This window comes from Crocuta crocuta, unplaced genomic scaffold, assembly GCF_008692635.1.
Source record: "Crocuta crocuta isolate KB4526 unplaced genomic scaffold, BGI_CrCroc_1.0 scaffold123, whole genome shotgun sequence".
Classification (NCBI taxonomy): domain Eukaryota; kingdom Metazoa; phylum Chordata; class Mammalia; order Carnivora; family Hyaenidae; genus Crocuta; species Crocuta crocuta.
In genome coordinates this window covers 2,272,362-2,294,741 of record NW_027528865.1, presented here as the reverse complement: position 1 = coordinate 2,294,741, position 22,380 = coordinate 2,272,362, and the positions used below count along the sequence as shown (strand labels likewise).

Here is a 22,380-nt window from a genome sequence, read left to right as displayed (position 1 = left end):
GTGTTTTTAAGTGTATTTATTTATTTATTTTGAGAGAGAGACAGAGGGAACAGGTGAGGAGGGGCAGAGACAGAGGGAAACACAGAGAATCCCAAGCCAGCTCGGCCCTGTCAGCACAGAGCCCGACGCGGGAGACCTGTGAGATCATGACTGGAGCCGAAACTAAGGGTCGGACGCTTAGCCGACTGAGCCGCCCAGGCGCCCCTTGGACCTGTTAATTTTAAAGCTTTTTGTGTATATTGCAGGATAAGGTAAATAAACGCGTGTAATAACGTGGTTGGGAAGTGAGGGCTTCAGGGTACCCTGGTACCAAATTTGAAATTGGAATAAAACGGGCGTCTGAGTCGGTGAAGTACAGGGGGCCGGTCAGCGTGGGCACGGGGAGGGCTGCTTCCTCGCTCTGCCCCCTGGAGCCCCGAGGAGAACGGCAGTGGCAGCAGCGAGCCCCTCCCTGCCCGGGTGCTGGCTTCTAAGTGCCCCCCTCGCAGGAGACACGGCTGACCTGGACGGGAGGCAGGCAGGCGCCAGATGAACCCAGGGCGTCGGGCTGGGCCACAGTCACGGAGGCGCTCAGGAAGGGACCGGGAGCAGCCAGGACCCTTCATGACCACAGCTGACCAACGCACGGCGAATATACAAAAGTCCACGCGTTCTTGACAGTAATGAGAACATGCGCGCGCGCACACACACACAATTTTGTCTATCGCTCTGGTGGGATGATCCACAGTCTCCAAAGACATCCGGGTCCTGACGTCTGGAATCTGTGACGACATCGCCTTCCACAGCACAGGGGCTTTGAGGACACGATGGGAGATGGCCCAGGACCACCCAGATGGCCGAAATGCCATCTGAGGGTCTTTGCCGGAGGGACAGAGGGACACAGCATGAGCAGTGTGTGCGCCGGGGTCTGGCTCTAAAGATGGAGGCCCACGGTCAGAAGTCGAAAATCAGTGTCACCGGGCCAAGGTCAAGGTGTGGGTGGGGCCGGGCCCTCCTGGAGACTTGCCGTTTCCACCCCCGAGGCCCCTCCTCCACCTTCGGAGTGAAGCCCTGGCACCTGCGGTCCCTCTCTGACCCCTGCTCCCTCCCCACGGCTCCTCCGGCGCTCACCTCCCGCACCCGCCCTGGCAAAGATGCTGAGTCCATGGGGCCCACCTGGGCTTCTCAGGGTAGCGCCCTCTCTCAGAGCCCCTAACTGACCGCTACGCACTGGAAGGTTCCGGGCCTCTCTGGGGGGGCCGCTGCTCTCACCACTGTGACCCACATTTCCCGGAAGTGAAGAGCCCTTGATGCTGAGGGAAAGCTCTCTGTTACTGACTCATGCCGGCCAAGGAATGACTGAGTCTTAGAAGCACCCTCTTGTACTGAGTACTGAGCATCTGGACCAGGATCACCAGCAGATGATAAAACCGGCAGGTGGGACGGACAGAGGACTGCACATGTGCGGGGACAGAGCCGCACGCCGCAGGCCGCTTGCTGGCCATGATGGGGAAGCGTCAAGTCTACAATGACAGAAGGGGCTGTCGCCCCCCGAGCCCACTGGTCTCGTTCCCAGGGCACAGGATTGTGGGAGAAGAGGAACAAGACAGATATTATCAGCCAACTGGCCCAGTGTCTACGACAAGTCAATGGTGGGTGGAATGGTGGAATCTTCTAGATTATGAGAGGTTCACGAGATGTTACAACCAAATGCATACAGGGAGGGACCTTGTTCAGATCCAGATCTGAAAAACCTCTGCAAACAGACACTTTTAGAAAGATTAAGGGGAACTGAGCACAGGTTTGTACTGGAGACTATGAAGGAAATACAGCTCGCATTTTCTGGTGCCCAACACGTGCAACGGTACGTGGTGAGGTACGCAAAGCGTATTTCTGAGGGAGACACGTCCTGACATACTTAGAGGTGTAGGATCACGAGGTCTGGGAGTTAAGAACACATTTCGGCAAGAAGCCTAGATGGGGGAGGGGTACAGAACAAGCTCACGGCTGAGACCCAAGTGGCGGAGGAGGTCACACCGTCTCTGACTCCTGGCCGTGCCTGGGAGTTTTCGTAGAACGTGCTACTGCTTGGAGAGGAATTTCTTTGCTGTGCCAGCTTTCCCTGTGAAACCGGTACTTGCTGGTGGAGGGGGGGGGGGCTGCTCACCGATCTAACCCGTGCCATGCACACCCCTCCCCTGCCCAGGCCCTCACAGCAGCTGGGGTTCGACTTNCGGCCTTGTGGGGGGGGGGGGGGGGGGGGCTGCTCACCGATCTAACCCGTGCCATGCACACCCCTCCCCTGCCCAGGCCCTCACAGCAGCTGGGGTTCGACTTATCACAAACCTTACACCTGCTGCATCAAACCCAGGCCTTCTCAGCTGTACGGAGGGGGTTAAGTACCAAATGAAGGGATTTAAATAGTGAATAGGGACAGTGAATAGGGGCGCCTGGGTGGCTCAATTGGTTAAGCATCTGACTTTGGCTCAGGTCATGATCTCACAGTTCGTGGGTTCGAGCCCTGCGTCAGGCTCTGTGCTGACAGCTCAGAGCCTGGAGGCTGTTTCGGATTCTGTGTCTCCCTCTCTCTCTGCCCCTCCTCTGCTCACGCTGTCTCTCTCTCTCTCAGAAATAAAGAAAACATTAAAAAAAAAAAAAGCAGTGAATAACCCTGGGGCATGGGCTTCTCGGGACCGAAGCTGGCCCCACCCCATGGGAGGCCCAGGAAGCAGTGGCAGAGACTGGGGCTCTGGGCAATGTCCCCATCGCTCTCTCCAGATGACACAGGCGTCATCTCCTTGCCCAAGGAAGGGAGGGTCCCTGCAGGCGCTGAGGAGCCCCGCCCCTGCCACGAGGGGCCACGTCTTCCTGTGACGCACGCCCTGTCACGACTGATGTGCTCCCCTGCCCCTGACATCCCTTGGGCTGAGTCTCAGCAGGGGGCCAGTGCGGGTCAGCCTGGGGGCAGTGGGGGGCGGTCTGACACTCCCCGCCCCCCCCCACCGCCCACCACCTAGCACGCGGTGCTGGCTGCTGCCAGGGGCGTGCTTGTGGGGGCCTTGAGCCACACTTGCTCCTGGCAGGAGCCTCCCGGCCCAGCTGTGCGACGTGGCACGGTGGCCTGAACGACGGTGTGGGACTTCAGGCCAGAGACTGTGATCACTGCCGCCGCCCCCAGCGGTGTGGGCTTGGCTCCCTGTCCTGGACCCCGACTGCCTCCAGGGCCCACGGCGCCCACTGCACCCACGCTGTGTCCAGGTGCCCCCGACCACGCAGCGGCCGGTGCTCCAGCGCCTGCCTGGCCCCCCCCCAGAGTCGCCTGGGAAGGCGCGCCTCCGTTTCCATGCAGTTTCACAAAATTGTGACGGTTTTGTCTGTGAAGCAGCCACCGAAGGAAGCAATCTTTCTCCCTGTTTACTGGCTCATGTCCCCGGGGGACACGGAACAAGGCTGCATGTCATGCATTAAGATAGCATCACCGGTCTGAGCGAGAACGCCTTCCAGAAAGACCATTATGGCCAATTACCGTCCGTAGGAGGGCGAAATAAAACACACTTGTAACGGGGAGATCGACAGGTAATGCGCCCCCGCCAGTGTCCGTCAGAGCGGCTGCGTGTCCTCCCTGGGCTCGGCGTGGCTGCCCCCTGGAGGGGCAAGGACCCTCTGCTGAGAGGCGAGGGGCTGGGGGCGCCCTGCTGAGGGGGTTTGCTTCCGGTGGGGGCCGTCACCTGCGGGGCTGCGTGCCCTGGCCCCCCTGCCCCCCTGGGACCCCCCCCCCGGGCCAGAGCCTGCCCACTGCCTCTGGAGCCCTACTGCCGCCGGGGGGAGGGATGGGGGGCAGGAGAGACCAATTCTTGGCTTTTCTGCTTCAAACGCTGAGGTCCAGGAGTGCGGCGGGAGAAAGGGCCTGTGATTGCTCTGAGCCTGTGGTTTGCTCCTTAGAAGAGATTGTGGTTTCATGGCTGGAGGAGGGACAGGAGGGGACACGTGGGGAGAGGCAGGGGGCTCCCGAGGAGGCTGCCGATGCTGACAGACGCCCCCTGGGGCTGGGGGCCTGGGAGCTGAGTGGCCGGAGACTGAGAGACAGAGGCCCAGTGTGGCCCGGGGGAGGCCCGGGGGCAGGCGGGGCAGGGTGGAGGTCAGGAAGACCTGCCGCGGGGACTTCCTCTGACTTCAGGGCGGACAGACAAAGCAGCCAGGCTGCACGAGCGGGCTGAGGGCAGGCTGAGCACACGCCTCTGCAGGGGCCCAGGGGCGCTCTCCTCCCCTGCCCTGCACCTGGGCAGCCCCGAAGGCAGCGGACGTCCAGGACCCCTGGGCGCACGGGCGCTGGAGACAGCAGCGGGCTGTGTGAGAGGAGGCGCCCCGCAGGGCACCTGCCGCGAGAACGTCTCCCTCGCACACCCCCGCGCCTATCAGCGCCCGCAGGCCGGGCAGCACGGGCCTGACTCCTCCAAGGGACCCGGGGACCCTGGTGGGACTGAAGTGACCTCCTCGAACACCGCGGAACGGGTGGGGGAGCAGCCGGTCCGTGTTGATGCGACAACAGCATGTGTCTGTCAGGAGAGCTGTCACTACGCGCCAGGCGCCGCCCCTGACCTTCCAGGTCCAGCATCTACCGTACCGTTAGCGACAGCCCCGCGCAGGAGCCCCGCGTCCGGGGCACAGAGACGGCGGCTGGCTCGTGCCCGCAACTGCCCCCCCACCGCCCGCGGCCCCTCTGGCCGCCCTCCTCCGCAAGATGGCGTCTTGACCAAAGAACGCAAAATTAACCTGAACGCGCTTTCCGGCGCGAGGCATCTGAGCGGCGAGGTTAGAGGAAGGCCCTGGGTGCAGTCGCCACAAGAGGAAGGGCGGACGGAGGAGCGTGGCGCAGGTGACGGCCCCGTCCGGACACGCGGTCCCGGCTCCGTGGGGACGGCGTGGCCGCCTGCGCGCTCAGCGCTGCGGAGCTCAGTCCGAGGTGCACGTCCGCTGGACGCCCCTGTGACCTCTGACGGGCGCGGGGCCCTGTCTCCCGCCCGGACCAGCCCCTGCCGCCACACCCCCAGCCCCAGCACGGATCCTGAGACTCGCCCATGACCTGCGCCACCAAATCACGGGTAAACACGGGACGCGGATGGGAAGCTGTGGCCTCAGTTGCTCAGAAAAATACACGACAAACCTGGAGACATCAGACAGATGAGTCCCGCCACGGTGGACAAGGAAACGCTCCTTCGCGGCTAAGCTGGATTTATCTCAGAGATCCAGGGGTGGGGTTCACCCACTCCTGGACGGAGGCGAAGTGTGGCCTCCAGGGAGGGGACGGGAGACGGGTCTGTTGGGAGGGTGGCAGGTCATGCCACCGAGTCCCTGGAGGTCACGTGACCGGGCCCCCCCTCCGGCCCCAGCAGGCGGTGCCGTCCCCAGGGTCATGGCTCGGGGTGGGGCGCGCCAGGGCTGGCAGGAAGCGAGGGCACCCACCTTCACCACGGTGACCATGCCCTCGTTGGTGACGGGGTCCGTGCGGATGCTGAAGTGTCCCGAGGGGTCCCCGCTGATGATGCGGTAGAAGGCGTTCCAGTTTGGTGAGTGGGGCTGATCTCGGTCCATGACGGTCAGGTTGGCGACCACCACCTCCACCTGGTTTTCGGGCACCTCCCCGGCGAACTGCAGGGCCGAGCGGAAGGAGAGAGAGCGTTCTCACCCGTGCGGAGGCCTGTGGAGCTCAGGAGAGCCCCCACCAGCCCCTGGGGGCCCGCCCTCCGCCTACCCCCTGCGGAGTGGCCCGTTCCGCGGGCACTGTGGCATCCTGAGAGCGCTCCGCCCACCCCGGCTGCCCGGGGCTCAGCGCTGTGCCCACCACCTGCAGACCAAGGCTCACCACGGGCACGCGTGTGCACCCGCCTCCCTCCTGAACCCCCTGCAGACCCTTCCCGTGGGCCCGGAGACCCGTGCGACAGCTGGGGCGCACAAGAGAGACGCTGCAGCACCGGCTCGAGGGGTGCAGGGCCCCCCGGGGAGAATCCTGCCCGGGCGCTGTCCATGCGTTACTCCCAGCTCCTCAGGGTAACCCTGTTCTCACCCCGATTTTATAGATGAAGCAAGAGAGGTTAAGAAACCTTGGGGTACTACAAAGTGGGGTGCAGAGTGTCAGTCCTGAGGACCAGCCCCCTGTCATCGCGGGTCGGGTCACGGGATAGGGAGGAAGGGGTCCCAGGCAGCTCAGCTCCGAGCCCTCGGCCTCCAGGGCCCCCTCTGCACCTGCCTGGTCTCAGCAGGAGGAGTGCCGAGGCCTCACAGGGCTCTGTTCTCACCACCCGCTGCGCACGAGGCCTCCCGGCCACGCTGCCCTGTGCCCACCTGGGGGCTGTGGCCCAAACATGCCCTGTCACAGTCCAGGCCAGGCGTGGCGTCGCTTTATGCAAAGGGCAGTCTTCCCGGGTGCGCAGGGCACCCGCCCCGGGCCTCGGCTGCCCCAGAGTGAACCCCCCGCCCCTGAGCTTCAGGACAGCTGGGGGGCTCCGCGGGCAGCCAGCCACGGGTCCTGCACCACCTGCGTGCTTTTGTGGCTCCGACTTTGCAGCCACCATCTGGCTGTTCTTGGACACTCTGCATCCAGTGCTGACAGCGGCCCCAGGGCCAGGCGCCTACACACACGGCCCCTGCACAGGGCTGGCCCTGAGGGGACCCCCTCCTCCTGGGCGACCGGCTCCCGGTTCTCCCCTCGGGAGCTTGGTTCGCTCTCGGAGAGACTGGGCCCGTCAAGCCCAGGGGGGCCTGGACTGGGGCAGTGGTTTTCTGCCCCTGGGCCCTTGAAGAGTTGGCCTCAGCTGGTGGTTGGGGAGGGGGTTCTGGGTGCAAAGAACAGGAAATTGGGCCACAGAGGCTTGAACACGGGGGTTGACTCCCCAGAACTGGGAGCCTGAAGGCCGAGGGTGGCCCTCGGGTTCTGTGTCCGTGACGGGACTGTGGCTCTGTCTTTTGTGGCTTCCTGGGGGTCAGAACGCGGCAGCTCGGCCCGTCAGGTCTGCGCTGCGTGACAGAGAAGGACGGCCGCCCTGGCACGTCTGCGCAATTGGCAGCATCTGCCTGACAGACGAGGACATGGGGGCCCATTGGGGTCTCTTCCCAGAGTCACTTTGCTGGAAGAAAGAGGAGACGCGCAGACTCCTCCAAACGACCAATCTGTGCTTGGTGCACGCGGCCCGGGGCCTGGGGCCTCAGGCTGGCGGCAAATGTGTGCGGGGACGATGCAGACAGGGGTGAATGACTGCACAAGCCAATATACAGAGCAGTGATCCAGAGCTGGAGGAATCTAGAGCCCCGGCAATGCCGGCTGCCTCGGCTGGAAAGGGCTCCGTTCAACCCCAGGCCAGAGCGCAGACCTTCACCTGCACTTCACGGGCTCACGAGAGGCTCCCGCGTCAGCACCTGGACTTCGGGCTTCGACGCCCTGCTGGGAACCCCACAGCCCAGCCGCTCAGGCGCACACAGAGGGCCCTGGTCACCCGGTACTCGGTGCTCGCAAGCCTTCAAACCCAGATACCGTCACCTCATTAGCAAGAAAAGCTACGTATTTATCCCGAGAAGGATCTCTCCCAGCAGGCCCTCGGGTGCTGTCCATGCAGCAGCATGAGGCCCTGTGGGGGATCGGTGGGGTGGGGCAGCTGGCGCCCTTGACATTCCGCCCGCTCCCCCAGCGGTCCCGATGCGCCGCAGCCCTCCAGCCCGGCTCCGCCAGCGGGATCTGTGGACCCGCAGGCCGGCCTCTGGGGGGCGCACTGGCCGGGAGGGAACACGGTGCTGGCCCCTGTCCTCGTGGGACGTGGGGTGCCACAGTGCACCAGGTCCTAGTGAGGGCAGCAGCGCTACTCAGTCCAGTGGCCAGAGACCCACCGTGGAGGGGGGAGGCACTCGGCATGGGGGAGGGAGTGGCCCCGCCATCCCTGTGGGTGGGGTGGGGTCCTGGGGCACAGAGGCCTCAGGTAGAGGAGCGTGGGGGCGGGGCATTCAGAGGGGACTTTGCTGAGGCTTGGCCACGAGGCCCAGCGAGTGCAGGGAGGGCTGGGGGGGGCCGGGGGGCCAGGAGGCGGGTCACCCTGGGGAGTGCGTGCAAGCATGTGGGGGATCTGGTCCCTGCACAGGTATGGGGTGAAGCCACCCAGTGGTCCTCAGGGAGGTGGGAGCCAGTGGGAGGGCCTTGGGAGTGGGGGGCTTTGCAGGCCTCCATGCTGTCCCCCAAAGGGCCTGGAGCAGGCCCAGCGGCGCCCCTGCATCAGCGTGGGGGAGGCGGGAGACTCAAGGTCCCCCTCCCGGGACCAGCCTGCTACCCGTCCCTGCTGAGCCAGCAGGCCTGGGCCCCGCTGTCCTGGTGTCGCTTGAGCCTCCAGGAGACATGCCTCCCGCTGGTGGAGCAGCAGGCTCTCCGGTGACTGCTACCAGCCGGCGCTGCGTGGCCTGGGCGGGTGAGAAGTGGGTCTGCCATCCACAAAACGGGCACCGTCTCTCCTGAGGCTCGGGGATGGAGGAGAACGGGCAGCCTGGCCTCGGTCCCTGAGCACAGCTACCCTGCCGGGAGGACCCAGCTCCCCGTGGGCGGAGAAGAGCGTCTGCTGGACTGGAGCCGCCTGCCCGAGGGGCCGTCCGGGTGGGTCCAGGTCTGACTTGGCCTCAAGCAGCCGTGGAAACTTAGGGGGTCCCTCAGCCCCTCTGAGCCGGGGTAGGGATGCCTGCTCTTCACCTCCCGGGACAGCAGGGGGGGCCGGCGAGCAATGTGCGGTCTCTTCAGACCTTCTAGGAATTCAGAGGTGGGGGATGACCCTCTGTGGTCCTGGGGCTCCCCTTAGGGGCTTGGTGGGAATGGAGGCCTCGCATGGGGGCTGGCAAACGACAGGGCCAAGTTCAGGCCATAGCCCATTTGCTTAATAAAGTTTTATCGGCACACAGCCACGTCCCTTCATTTACGTATTATCTGTGACAGACTAATTGTGACATCAAGCCCCCAGACTTGAAAGTAATTACTGTATGCCCTTTAGAGAAAAGATTGTGGATCCCCGCTCTAGACCCCCATGCTCCCCACCTCGGTAATTCAGAAATGGGCACGTGGCCTCGCCAGCCAATCAGGTTTAGTTCTGGTGCCCTCTGTCTCTGGCCTGGGTGTTGTGCCCACACCGGCCTGAAGGCGCTGGGTGCGGTGGGGGCTTCCATCCACAGCCTGGGGATGCTGCCAGCCCAGAGGAAGCATGTCTCCGCTGGGGAGCGGGGTGCTCCGGGCGGCTCGAGGGGCCTGGATCCAGCTATGCCTGAAGTCAGTGTTTGGTTTTTGGCTTCTGAGACTGAAGAGTTTTCCTTTTGGTTAAGTTGCCAGGTTCAGTGTAGCCGACACCTGCTGTGCTGCCCGGCTGCCCGGGACCTTCTGAATTCCCTTCTTTATTTTCCAGAAACTTGCTTTCGCAGCTTCCTCTGCACGAGCTGTTCAGCTGGCCTAGGGCCTCCCAGTCAGCTGCACCCGCATGACTGATGCAGAAGTGAGGCGGGGAGGCCCCACGCTCTGGCCCCTGCAGGGGCGGCACCGGGTCCGGCGTGGTCCTGGCGGCAGGAGGGGGCGCTCCGGTGGGACCCCCGGCACGGCTGGCGCTCAGGTCTCGTGACCACTCACACGCCTCGGGCTGCTTCCCTCTCGGATGAGACGACTGGGGTGGGTCCTGACGGTGTCGCCTAAGAGCCAGGTTTCGGGCGTGCCCCCGAGGGTCAGCACGCTGGCACGTTGGGCCCCCGTGTCTGCTCTGCTCTGTCTGCAGTGCGCGGTCCGTCCCCAGGCTTCACGGCACAGGCGAGACCTGACTCCTCCCAGACTCTGGGTGAAGTTTATTCCAAGAGTCTATTTTAATTCATGCAAGTTTAATAAAGGTTCACAAAGAAGGGCCTTAAGCTGGTAAATCTGGCTTAGGATTTTCTTATTAACCTTCCCCTAGCCACATGAGTTTTTAATTTAATTTTTTCAGGTTTTCAGGCACAGGGAAAGCCTCTCCCATGCCTCATGGGATGCAAAGGCAGATATTTGGGAAGGAAGGAATTTGAAGATCATTGGAACACAGTGTCTCGCCTGGACCATAATCCAGGATTCAAACGTAGCCCCATCCCCAGGGTGGGGAGGGTTCCATCAGGCACAAGCCCAGCTCTGAGGCAGAAGCCACAGGGCTCCCAGAGGAAGGTCGCATTAGCACAGAGGAGGATGTGGGGGGATTCGGAGAGGACCGGGAATGCCAGCCTGTCCACACCACACAGCACAACCCCCGAGGCTGTGCTGTTGAGCACTTGGAGCCATGGCTGGTCCTCAGAGTCCTAAAAGATGCGTGCGTGGGTGGAGGACTTGACCCTCTCCCAGCCGCCTCTCGGGATGCAGGACACTCCCGCCCCGCACCCCTGCACTGCTGGGGCATCTAACTGGGAGGGGGGCGCCCTCCCCGACCCGCAGCTCAGGGATGCGCCACCGTCAATAGCGGAGAGTGGGCCCTGGGAGCCCCTGTGTGGCCGGGACGGGGCTGCTGTGCTGGGTGGACCCNCCCCCCCCCCCCCCCCCCCCCGGGCACACGCCATCACTGCTCATCATCTGTCCTCTGCTTCTGCTGGCAAACGTAGCTGTGGATGCGCCTCTGGACATTCCGGTGGTTCTATTGCCTGAAATACACTTTTCTACCCAGTAAAACCGTGACGGCTTCTGCTGGGTTCTGAGTTCAGATTAGAGTGTGATTGAGGGACCAGTGGCTAATCCAGAAGCAACCTGTGGGCTGCCTCCACTGACCCTGCACGTCACAGCGGGGGACTGAGGTCTGGGGGCCAGGACGCCTCCCCGAGCCTCTGTCCCCGCCCCGCGGAGCTGTCCCCAGAGAAGGGGGCTGTCCCTGGAGAAGGCAGATTGTGCACGGACAGCTCATGGGAGAGGACCCGGCGCTGAGCCACCAGTGTGTCCTGGACTCGCCCTCCCAGCGCCTGGGGTCACACGTGGGGCTTGCTGACCAGTCTTACCGCAGGTCAGGCTACAGGGGCAGGCGGCTGGTTCTGNGGACGCTTAACCGACTAAGCCACCCAGGCGCCCCTGACAGTCACCGTTCTTAACGGCAGAGCAACACCACCCACCGTTGCCGTATTTATCCCGTCTCCCTGTGCGCCGGCTACCCGCTCCGGGGTGGACACGCGGGAGTGCGCCCCATCTCACAGGTGAGGAAACAGGCACGGAGGCTCCCGGACTTGCCTGAGGTCAGAGACTGGTCCATGTAGGAGACAGGTTGGCAGCGGGGACTCTGGCTCCAGCCTCTGACCCCCACGTCTGCCTGCAGCCCGGCTGGGTGGGGACCCGGGGGGGTGTGGAGGAAAGTGTCATCTTTGGGAAGTGGACACCGGCCTGGGCAGGAAGGGCTCGTGGTGGGATGTGATGTCAGGTGGGGACCAGCGCGCAGAGGAGCTCCACGTAATCACTCACGGCAGAGGTTCCCGCCGAGCGCCTGCGCAGTTAAGGGCGTGGAGTTGCAGGCTTCTTACTGTCAGGAGCTCATGCTGAGTTGAAGTCTCTCCCTCCTCCTGGGTTTGTGGACGTAAGTTGAAAGCTGAGGAGCCCGGGATTCACAAGACTGGGCCAGAGTGGGCCCACTTCCAGGTGGGGGGGCCCAGCCGGCCCCCGGGAGGGTTCCGAGGACAGCCCATGCCCTAACCTCAAAGCCAAGGCTGAGGTCTACCCCACCAGGCAGGTCACTCCCAGGATGGAACTTCCAGTTTTATCCCAAGAAAAACCTCAAAAATGAGGGGGGCACAGACCCGCAGAACTCAGGCTCCCCAGTTCACTGCCCCTGCCTCTGGCAAACCATTGTAACTCCTCCGAAGGGCGGACGCGTGTGCGGCAGGGGCTGGGCTCACCGTGGGCCAAGCGCCCGCCTCCACGCCCGCTGTGCTCTCCCGTCTCCAGGGAGCCCTGGGGGCAGCGGGGGGAGGGGAGCCACCATGACCGCACTCCTTGAGTGTTAATTTAACTAAATTCATTTTCTTCACGTGTAATTTCATCCATACTTTTCTTGGGATGGGGAGCAGGCCATTCAGTCAACGCGTGCAGCGGGGGCGCCTGGGGGGCTCAGTCAGTTGAGCATCTGACTTGACTTCTGCTCAGGTCATGGCATCGCGACACGGAATGGAGCCCCGAGTCAGGCTCTGCGCTGACAGTGTGGAGCCTCTTAGATTCTAATTCTCTCTGCCCCTCTCCTGCTCTCTCTCTCTTTCTCTCAAATAAAGAAAAAAAGAGGAATGTGTCTTATCATCTGCAAGTTTTAAACTGCAATAATAATGCACCTTATTGACTCCCTCGCCCCCACCCCCCAGCAGATGAGGAAAACGGGGCTGAGACAGAACGTTCTGGCCACTCTGCTGTGAGCCCCTTGGCTGCCGACTCAGAGCTGGGGCGGGACTCCAAGTGCGTGAAGGCGGGAGCCGGCTGGCACCTTCAGAGCAGGACTGTCCCCAGGACCAGCGGACACTCCTGACGTCCCCTTGGGGCCGATTCCACGTTCGTGTAAAGTGCAGACATGCAGCTATCAGCCCAGGTTGCACGGCTAGGAGCGGCCGAGCGGGGCTAATGAGGGGCTTCCTGGCTCCAGGAGACCCTCCTGTGGGCCTGGGAGGGGGCAGGGCTGGGCCGGGCCGGGGCACCTGGTACCCAGGCTTCACTCTGGGACCCAAGGATGAGGCCCAACAGGAGGCCCTCGGGGCAGAGCGTGTCCTGGGGGCTGGGGGCCCTTTGCCCGCAGGCCCCACGCTCACCCTCGAGGGGTGCTGAGTGTCCAGCGGGCGCGCGGGGCCTGCGGTGGGCACACCTCAATGCAGCACTTGCACAGGGAAAATAACTTTTAATTAACATTTAAGAATAGGAACTGGATCATGCAAATCCCCCTCGTCTCCTCAGCTTCTGCTGATTGTTCTTGATTAAGNACCCCCTCAACCCCCCAGCCTCTGTGCCAAGCAGTGTCCTGGGCCCTGCCTGTCACCCGTCTCCCGGGACACACCACAGGCCACCCTGACCACCAAATCTAACCCGTGACGGCCCTGTGACCCAGTCGCCTGGATGTGAGCACGTGGGTGGGGGGACCTAGCACGCTCCTGCCAGAACCTGGCTCCCCCCCATCAGTGGCCTTCGATCTGACAGTAGTGAGGCCGCCATCAGAGTGCTGTCACGGCGAAGTCAGCATCCGAGGCGCCCTGCACCCTGCCTTGACCTTCTGACTCACACTTGCTCCAGGCCCGGGGCCGCCTGGGGCACAGGAGGGGCAGTGGGCAGCCCCAGCGGGCCAGGCTGTGCCCAATGCCCTCCACCTGGACATGGGGTCACCGTCTGGGGTCAGAGGCACCTCCTCTCTGGGGTCTCCGTGTGCTTCCTGTGGCGCCCGCTTCGCAGAGGTGTGTGTGGACCTGGGGGCCCCTCCCGGGGCCCTCCCTCTCCTCATTCCCTCCCGGGACCGGCGGTGGCTTTGGTGCGGCTGCGTGCAGGGGGGAAGCTGGGGTTCGGGCTGGCAGAGCTAGTCCGGGGGTCGGAGGTGGACCCTCCACAGGCCTGCCCTGCAGCAGGTGTGGGGCGGCCCGGGGCCCTTGTGCAGCTGCGGAAGGTGCTCCACCTCAGGAGGGGACAGGGCAGCCAGTGGCACAGAGAGAGCAGGCTCTGGCTTTGACTGTCGTGCTGTGTGGCCTCGGGCCGCCTGAACCTCGCCCTCTGGGCCGCAGTCGTCTCTGGTGGAAAACGGGGCAGTGGCCGTTTATCTCACGACCACCGTGGCCACGTCGGGGAAACCTCTAAGGAAACACACAGAAGCTTCTAGGCGTGAGAGCCACGACACTACGGCTCCCTCCCCCGGCCCGGGCAGCGATCTGCAGACACAGCTGTGGCACGTGGACACAGAGGACATGCGACGGTGGCCAGAGTGCGTGTGGCTGTTCTGTTTCTCCTGCCCCCTCTGGCAACTCTGCCGTGAGCTTGACGTTCTTCCCAAGCGAGCACTGAAAACATCCCAAGGCTGTTCAGAATCCACGGATACGGGAGGGTCTCTGAGACACGTTGTGAGTGACGGAACAGAAGTCACAGGACGCAGGGTACAGAGCGGAAGCGCAAGGCGGAGGCGGCGGCGGGGGAGGGGAAGGGGCGCCTTCCTCATGGTGCGTCACTTCGAACCTTTTCAGTTATGCTACCATGTACGCAAAATACCTGATGGAAAGCTCGGCCTGGTCCCCACTCTGGCTAGAACTTGTTCGTGTGACTGGTGCCTCTCTGCCCGGAGCCTCACACAGTCATGGTGGCTTAGCTGGCTTGTGCTCCGTATCTGGTCTCAGAATCAGAACTGGCCAAGAGGGATTAACATGCCTCAGCTCCTTGAGCCAGACCAGGCTGGCCACCTGGACTGCATCAGGGAGGGAAGGGGATTGTGCAGACGCCCAGATTCCCAAGATCGTGACTCGGTAAGAGAAACAGAGAAGGCCTCGCTGGCTGGGGGCTGCACCCGCACAAACTTCGTGACTAACCAGAGAGCACGCACGGGAGGCTGGATGTTGTCCCGGCGGGAAGAGCTTGTCCGAGGGGAGGACACTCTGCCCAGGACCCTCAGTTGGGACCCCAACCGGGCTGTTCACCGTGGGGCCTCCCCGCCGGGAGGCTGGATGTTGTGAGCACCCGATCTGATGTACGAGCCCTTCTCTGTTCTTCTCTGTTCTCTCTCCTTCCTTATGTTTCCTCTCATTGTTTAGTTCACTCTATTCCCCTTCCCTTATAACCAGTACAGTTTTCCTCCGTGAAACAGCAAGTGCAGCTCTTTTTAGTTACTATCATTCAGAACAACCTTTAAAAAAGCGAAAATGATTAAACAAAAGAGGGCGTGCACGGACGGCCCGAAGATCTGAGCTGGAAATGGGGACCCTGAGGAAGGCGGGGGGCTGCCCCCCTGCACGGGCACAGCCACAGACGTGGGCTCCGCGGGCCTTCTGTGGATGAAAGAAGGCAGACTCCGCAGAATCGCGTGCTCCTCGTGACTCCCCCCGTGTGATGCTGTAGGATGGGCAGAGGTCACCTGGGCGAGGGACGCAGGGGTGGGGGCTGCCTCTGGGGACGGGCACGGGCACGGGCTCCTGGCTGGAGGGAACGTTTCCCGGAAGATCCGTGCGTCATGGCGCATCCCCGTCACACCTCAGGACAATGAGCCAGACCTCGAGCGGACTCGAAGGGGGAGAACAACGGTGGCTCTTGCCTGGAGCGGATGGGCGGTGCCTGCTTTGGCTCCTGGCATATTAGACAGCGGCCAGGCTTCTTGGGCGTAAAAGACAGAATCGGGCTGTTTGGGGCAGGAGGCACTGCTTTCCTGCCTGTCACCGCAGCCACTGGTGTCCGTGCCATCGCCTGCCCTCCCTGGGTGGTCACACCTTCTCCAGAGCGCCTGGGTGGAAGCGCGGACTGGGAGGCAGGTGGGGGCTCTGAGCATCTTGTCCAGGCTCTGGGGGCTTTTGCCAAACCCCGGCTCCCGGCAATGCCTCCTTCAGCATTTCACTGCCCGCTTTTCCCCAAGCCCAGTGGTGGCCGAGTCCTTGACCTCCCAGGCTTACCCGGTGGGGGTGTGTGTGGGGGCTCATGCCCAGAAGCACATTCTTTACTCCCACCAGGGACAGCTGGCTTGGGGTCCTGCCCTGGCCCCATGGTGAGAATGGAGGTCCCGAGGCTGTTTCCCGGGGGTCCTGGGGTCCTGGGGGTCCTGGGGTCCTGGGGTTCTGGGGTCCTGGGGGTCCTGGGGGTCCTGGGGTTCTGGGGTCCTGGGGTCCTGGGGTCCTGGGGGTCCTGGGGTTCTGGGGGTCCTGGGGGTCAGGAGGACTGATGCCGCTGCCCCAGCAGACAAAAACTTGCAGGTTGGGACCAGGACACCCTGGGACCAGTGTCCTCTCACCTGCGCACTTGGCCTGGACCACCTGAGGCCCCTCACTCGGCAGATGGATTCCGAGTAACCCAAGGTGCCCCCTGCTGCCCCACAGCCGCCGGGGTTGATGCCAGATGCCTGGCTTGGTACTCGCTCCACCCCTCCCTGCAAGGTTGCCCGGGGAGGCGGCCTGCTCCTCAGGGCGCTGTGATCCTGCGCTGGCACGGGCAGGCGGCGCCGGGCCCTGCTGGGGGCTTGCAGCCTGGCTCTCTCATTCTTCCAGGGCCGCTGGGGGCTGCTCCACCCTCGTCCAGACTCCCTGGGGCCCTGGCCCTGAGCCTTTCCTGCCATTGCCCGCTGGCCCAGGAGAGCAGGTGGAAGCTGAAGCCAGCCCCCCCCGCCCCCCATGCACGCTGCCATCTGCCCACTAGATGGCGCTGCGCCCCCACCGGAGAGGCTGCCCAGAAAGGCCTGGGGAGGGAGGAACTTGGGGGGGGGTGCAGGGGTGCGGGACCTGGGACTGTGATTGGGGACGGGAGTGCTGGGGGCGTGGGGGCACGGGGAAGCAGGATGAGAGGATGCTCAGACCCCAGGGAGGCTCCCGTCTCCCGGACTCTAGCCTGTGACATGTCTTCCTGGTGCCGAACTGGCTCTCTCGGGGAGGAGGGGTCTCCTCTCGGTCTCCCCACCGGCCTCCCCTCCCCCCTCGCTGCACGTCAGGTGCAGCTTCTGGGCTCCCATCCCAGCTGCTCCCACTTACAGGTTAGCGGTGTGGGTTTGGGCAAGCGACCTGGCGTCTCTTAGCCTCCACGTCCTCCCCCGTCACTGAGGGGTTGTCGGGGGGGAGCCTGGCCCTCACGAGGTTGGGGGACTAGATCCCGGCCGGGGCGGGCTCCCAGCGTGGCTTGTGCCGTCGCCATTACCATTACTGTTACTGCTGTGGGCCTGCCGGGGGCCTGGGCCCAGCCGAGGAGGTGGCTCCCGGGGGCCGTCCCGAGGGCCTCGGGCCGCAGCCGCCTGCCAGCACTGCCTGGGGAGCCCTCGCTGGCCTGAGCCTCCCTCCTGCCACCCTGGCCCCTGCACCTGCCGAGCTGGAGACGGGCACCTGTAGGGAGGGCGATGTCCCCTCGCCAAGGGCCTGGGCAGTCGTCCAGGGAGGGTGTTGGTCGTGAGTGGGGAGAGGGCAGAGGCCGCCCCTGAAGACGGCTGGCTGGGTGGCGCAGAAGGGGGCTGTCACATGTGCCGCGAGTGAGCCGCGAGGGTTTCCTGGGGGGCAGCTCTGGTGGAGTCTGTGACCCCAGGGCTCTGCCACTTGGACGGTCCCCACAGGAGGGCAGCCGGTCTCGGTGACTCGTGGGCTCTGGACTCAGGATGGACATGCGTGAGTGTCCGCCAAGCGCACTTGGTGACTTGGGTCGGGAGCAGCCTGGTGTGGGCAGCCCTGCCTGACCCTCTGGGACTTCCTGCTCACAGTAGCTGAGCTCCTCTTGCGGGGCTGGGCCTGTCCCGGCCGAGGACCCCCCGACCCCCCCAGGGGGTCGCATTGCACACACGGCCACACACAGCCCCACACGTGCCTCCCAAAGTGCCTGGGCCAAACACCACCGGGCAACTCCGGGTTCAGTGTCCAGCCCTCTCTGTCCTGGGCACTTCTCAGGGCATCGGCCGTGGCTCACCGCCGGCCTCGCTGCACAGGGTCGGAGCGCGTGACCCCGCACCCACCCCCACAGGCAGAGCCGGGCCTCTCTCCCCCTGCACACCCTGGGGCGGCGTCCCTCTGCGGCAGCCTCCCGCTGCCCGGGGCGCTGTGGCCGCNTACGAGCGGAGCCTGACGGCCGCGAACTGCGTACTCACCGTGCTTGCCGTGAACTCTGGCGGGTTGTCGTTCACGTCGGTCACGGTGATGATGGCCGTGGCCGTGTTCGAGAGGCCGTAGTTGAGGTTCCCTTCCATGTCTGTGGCCTGAACAATGACTGTGTACTGCTGCACTTTCTGAAGGGACAGGGCAGGAGGGAACAGGGTCAGTTCGGGTTTTAGCTTGTCCTCTTCATCAACACGCACGCTCCCCACGGCCGGTCCCTGTCAGGTGTCTGCCCGCAGGGGCCCTGGGCGCGCTGGGCTCCTGACCCGTGGCAGAATCCCCCCCCCCCGTCTGCTTGCTTTGGGGCCGCAGTGTGACACGGGGGGCCTGGCTGCTTCCGTCTCGGCGGCCCCGGCCTCGGGAGGTGCGGGTCGCCCGTGGTGCCGACACAGAAGGGAGAGCAGGGGCCGAGAGCACTGTGCTGCGTGGGGTTCCGGAAGCCAGGGATGGACACTTCGCAGAGAGAGGGGGCGTCCCACGGACAGACCAGGGCTCTGCGAGCCGCCCTCAGACTGGTCTCCGCATCCACGGCTCCTAACTGAGTTCTGAGCGTCTGCTGTTGTGCCGCCAAACTGAGCTCTGGGAGGCCACGGCGGTCCCACTCACCGCCGTGTCCCCCGGGCCGACTGCGGTGCGTGACATGTTCCTGCGTGACCGTCAGTGACAACGGCACGCTGAGGAATGGCGGGCTTGTGCACTGAGGTCCCTGGAGCCTTATAAGGCGTGTGGCTATTTGTGGGCAGCTGGGAGTCACTGAGGGGCCTGGAGGGAAACCACAGGATCTAACAAGTGTATACAGTCGGTCGGCAAACTGTAGCCCTCGGGCCAACTCTCCCGACCACCGCTTATTTCTGTAAATAAAGTTGTATTGGCACAGCGCCACGTCCATTCAGTAGCGCACTGTCCGTGGCTCGTGTTTGCAGGACAACAGCCGAGTGGCTGTGACAGCGATCACCCGGCCGCAAAGCCTGAAATAGTCACCGTCTGGCCCTTGACATGAGACGTGCGTTAGCCCTGGGCCCTGACACCAGGCAGCATAAGCTGGGTACCGCCAGGGCGGGGGAAACCAGGGGAGGCTTCTGGAGGAGGATGTGCTGCCCAGAGGTGACGGGGTGGCGGTTTCCCCCGGAGCTGGGAAGAGTGAGTCTGGGCCCGTGCTGGACCCTGGGCTGGGGTGGGGGCCCTGGGGGCTCAGGAGCATCCGCACAATGTTTCCCACCTAGACTCTTCCTCATCCTCCCACGGGGCAAGGCCACAGCTCCGCGTGACCATGGCCTGGGGGTCCGGCCCAGCCCCCTCCAGGGTCAGGCGTGGGGGGCGGGGGGTGCGCTGGCTCCTGGCCCCCATTCTCCCCCCACTTCCTCACCCTGGCTGTCATTTCAGGTGGTGACAAGGAGGAGCAGGAAGCCGGTCCTCTGTGCACGCCTGGGTCACTCCTTCAAGGGGACTAACCAGTTGGGNGCGGCACGGGGCCCGGTCCCCATCCCTGAGATGCCTGGGCTCCAGCCTGGTGCCCGCCACACAGTACACACTCGATCAGTGTTTGTTAAGTAAATTGAATAAATGTCTGAAACAGCTGACATTTGTGAAAATGGGTAGAACTTGCAACCGAGGTAGACGTGAAAAAATAATAGAAATAAATTATATGTGGTGCTGTGCCACGTTCAAGGTCTTCTCCCAAAAGATGCACCTGTCCTTCCTTCCCTTCTTCCTCTCTGGCATCCATCCACCCATCCCTCCCCCCCCCTCCCATCTACCCATCCACCCCTCCACACCCATCCCCCATCCATCCCCCACCCATTATCCATCCACCCATAAACGATCCATTTCTCCATCTATCCATTGATCCATCCATCTATCCACCCACCCAGCCGTCCCTTCTTCCACACCCCCATCCATCCCTCCATCCACCCATCCAGGCTGCCTGCCTGCCTTCCTTCCTTCCTTCCTTCCATCCACCCACGCACCCATCCCTCAATCCATCTATCCATCCAGCCCTCCACTCATCTGCCCAACCACCCATCCACCTACTCATCCCTCCACCCACACCCCCATTCATCGCTGCACCCACCCGTCCATCCCCCATCATCCATCCTGACTCCTTCCCTCCCTCTTTCTAACATGTTGTTTGTGTCCGGGGAACCACAGCTACCCCGTGAGGAGGCTGACATCTCTCTGCGTCTGGCACAGGTTGCTCAGGAAGGGTACAGGCTTCCCCTTGGAGGTGCATCAGAGACGGCTCCCGAACGAGGAGCGTAGCACTCGGCAGAGAGAGAAGGCGGCCCAGGCCGCGTGCGCAGCGGGAGCACGTGGCCCCGCCTCACCCCACAGCCGGCACCACCGGGCACCCCAGGGGCGGGTGGACGTGCCGGGCGGGGATTCCTGGTCCCGGCCGCTGCTTTCTGGCTTTTGTTGTGCACGAAATGCAGATGGAGCCAAGGGGCCCACACAGCGACATCAGGGAAGGCACCTGGGGGTTTCTTTCTGAAAGGACGGCACACAAAGCGCGGCCAGCGCCACCCCGGCTGCCTGCAGCACGGTCAGGATTCGCCTTCGCCAGCCTGGGCAATGCACACGCACAAGTGCACCAGGCCTGGCCCTGCGGCCGTGCGCACGGCAGGGGCCCCTTCCTTCCTGCCCATCGGAGGGGCCCCCTGGCTCAGTCCCAGCGCTGCCCCGGCGGAGGCTAGGACACCGCCGAGATGCGCCGGAGGCGGTGCCGGCACCAGGGGGCAGGCGGTTCCGAACCCCCACCCTCCTAAGCCTCGTTCCAGCTGCCCCCGGCCCTGCGTGCGCCCCGCCCCCCAGCACGCGGGCTGCGCCTCCATGGCTGCGGCACAGAATCCCACTTCCGCAGCCTCGCTTTGCAAGGTTCTCTCGTTTAATCTGACTCTCTCCTTCCCCCCGCCCAGGACCGACTTCCAAGCTGCACAGAATCTCAGCAGAATCCTCCCACGACCAGCAGGGGGACCTGGGCCCTTCCTGCACACGGTGTCCCTCATCGCAGGGGCGGCCGCGCCACCCGCTGCGTCCGCGTCCCTCTGCCAGTCCTGCCTCGTGGCCACACGCGCCCAGGCGGCTGTAAACTTACTGTTGCATCTCCCCCCACGGCTGGCCGGGTGCCCGAGCTCCGGTACATTCTGTGTCGGACACGCCATGGACGCTCAGTATCAGCAAAAGGAGTGAATGAATGAATGGGGTTTGGCCGGCGCCTGGCACTTGACTGGGCACGTGACTTGATGCCTGCAGGATGCGGGTGTGCAGGACCACACCCACCCCGCCCCCGGGTTGCTGGGCGGCTCCTCCCCGGTGCACGATGGAGCCGGGGATTGTGAGACATCTGCAGTGTCCCCCCCACACCCGTGCTGGCCTTGCTCAGGGCACACGGCAGGGTCCCGCTCGGTAAGGCTTCCCGCGCGACCTCTGCCGCCCCGGCTCTGCCTGTCTGACCGTCGGCTGGGAGGACGGAGACCTGGTGGAGCAGACGTGGATGCGAGCCGCCGAACCTCACGCCCCACCTCCCACGGCCACCACCACAGGGGCCGGAGGACCGAGGGGCACAGGCTGGAGGCTGAGGGAGATCTGGTCGGAGAGGAGAGGAAAAGTCTGATTGGAATGTGAAGTCTCTTTTCCACACCACCCTCAAGTCCTCAGTCATGGACTCACAAGCTATGTGGGACCATCCGGGCTACTGCCCTCAGAGACACAGGGACACACACGTGCATGTGTGCACATCTGGGTACCTGCGTGCCGACACATGCATGCATGTATATAGGTATGGGACTGTGTACAGGTGTGTGCAAGTGTATTTGCGTGCACACATCCATGTGTACATCCGTGTGTGCATGTTTGTGTGTGTATACATGTGCACACGTACACATGCACGTAGGTATAAGTACACACGTTGTATGCCGTGTGTGCACGTTTGTGTGTGGACACACACATATACTTATATGTACATGTGTGTGAACACAAGCATGCATCCATGTGTATATCCGCGTGTGCACATGCAAGCATGCATATAAGTATATGTATGTGTGTGCATGTACCCATGTGTACATCCACGTGTGCGCACATTTGTGTATGCACATGCNGATCCCCAGAGCTCGGCGGTTACAGCCTGCAGAACACCCATCAATAATGCAGCTGGCTGGCCTGCCCTGGAAAAGCAGCAAAGCTTCCTGCAGGCCCCTGTGTTACCCCCTCCCTGCGCCGGCCACCAGGACTGCACCCTGACCCACACCAGGGNTAAAGAGACGGACGACGAAGGGTCCACGGCAGGGCAGGAGCCGTGGCAGTGACGTGGGCTCCGCTTCTTGGTGCCTAGTTGTGTTTTCTTAGAATTTCTGAAGGAGTATTTATTTTGAGAGCGAGCGAGTGGGGAGGGGCAGGGAGGGAGGGAGAGTCCCAGGCAGGCTCCGAGCTGCCAGCAGAGCCGGACGTGGGGCTCGAGCTCTCGAGCCGTGGGATCAGGACCTGAGCTGAAATCCCGAGCGACGCTTAACCGGCTGAGCCCCCGGGCGCCCTGTTTTCTCCCGCAGGCGCGTCGCTTTCGCGGTGAGAGACCCCGAGCGGCACCGTGGAGGGGGGAGGGCGGCTCCGGCCCGGGCCCCGGGGCAGGGGGCGGCC

General features: G+C 63.6%; 1 protein-coding gene across 1 annotated transcript in view; it reads right to left on the bottom strand.

The window, feature by feature from the left end:
- The window catches only part of CDH4 (cadherin 4), a 132,038-nt gene that overhangs the window by 9,071 nt on the left and 100,587 nt on the right, over window positions 1–22,380 (bottom strand). Inside the window, 2 exon segments of the mRNA XM_077756301.1 lie at window positions 5,443–5,628; window positions 17,745–17,882. Of these exon segments, the coding sequence (XP_077612427.1) occupies window positions 5,443–5,628; window positions 17,745–17,882 (324 nt within the window).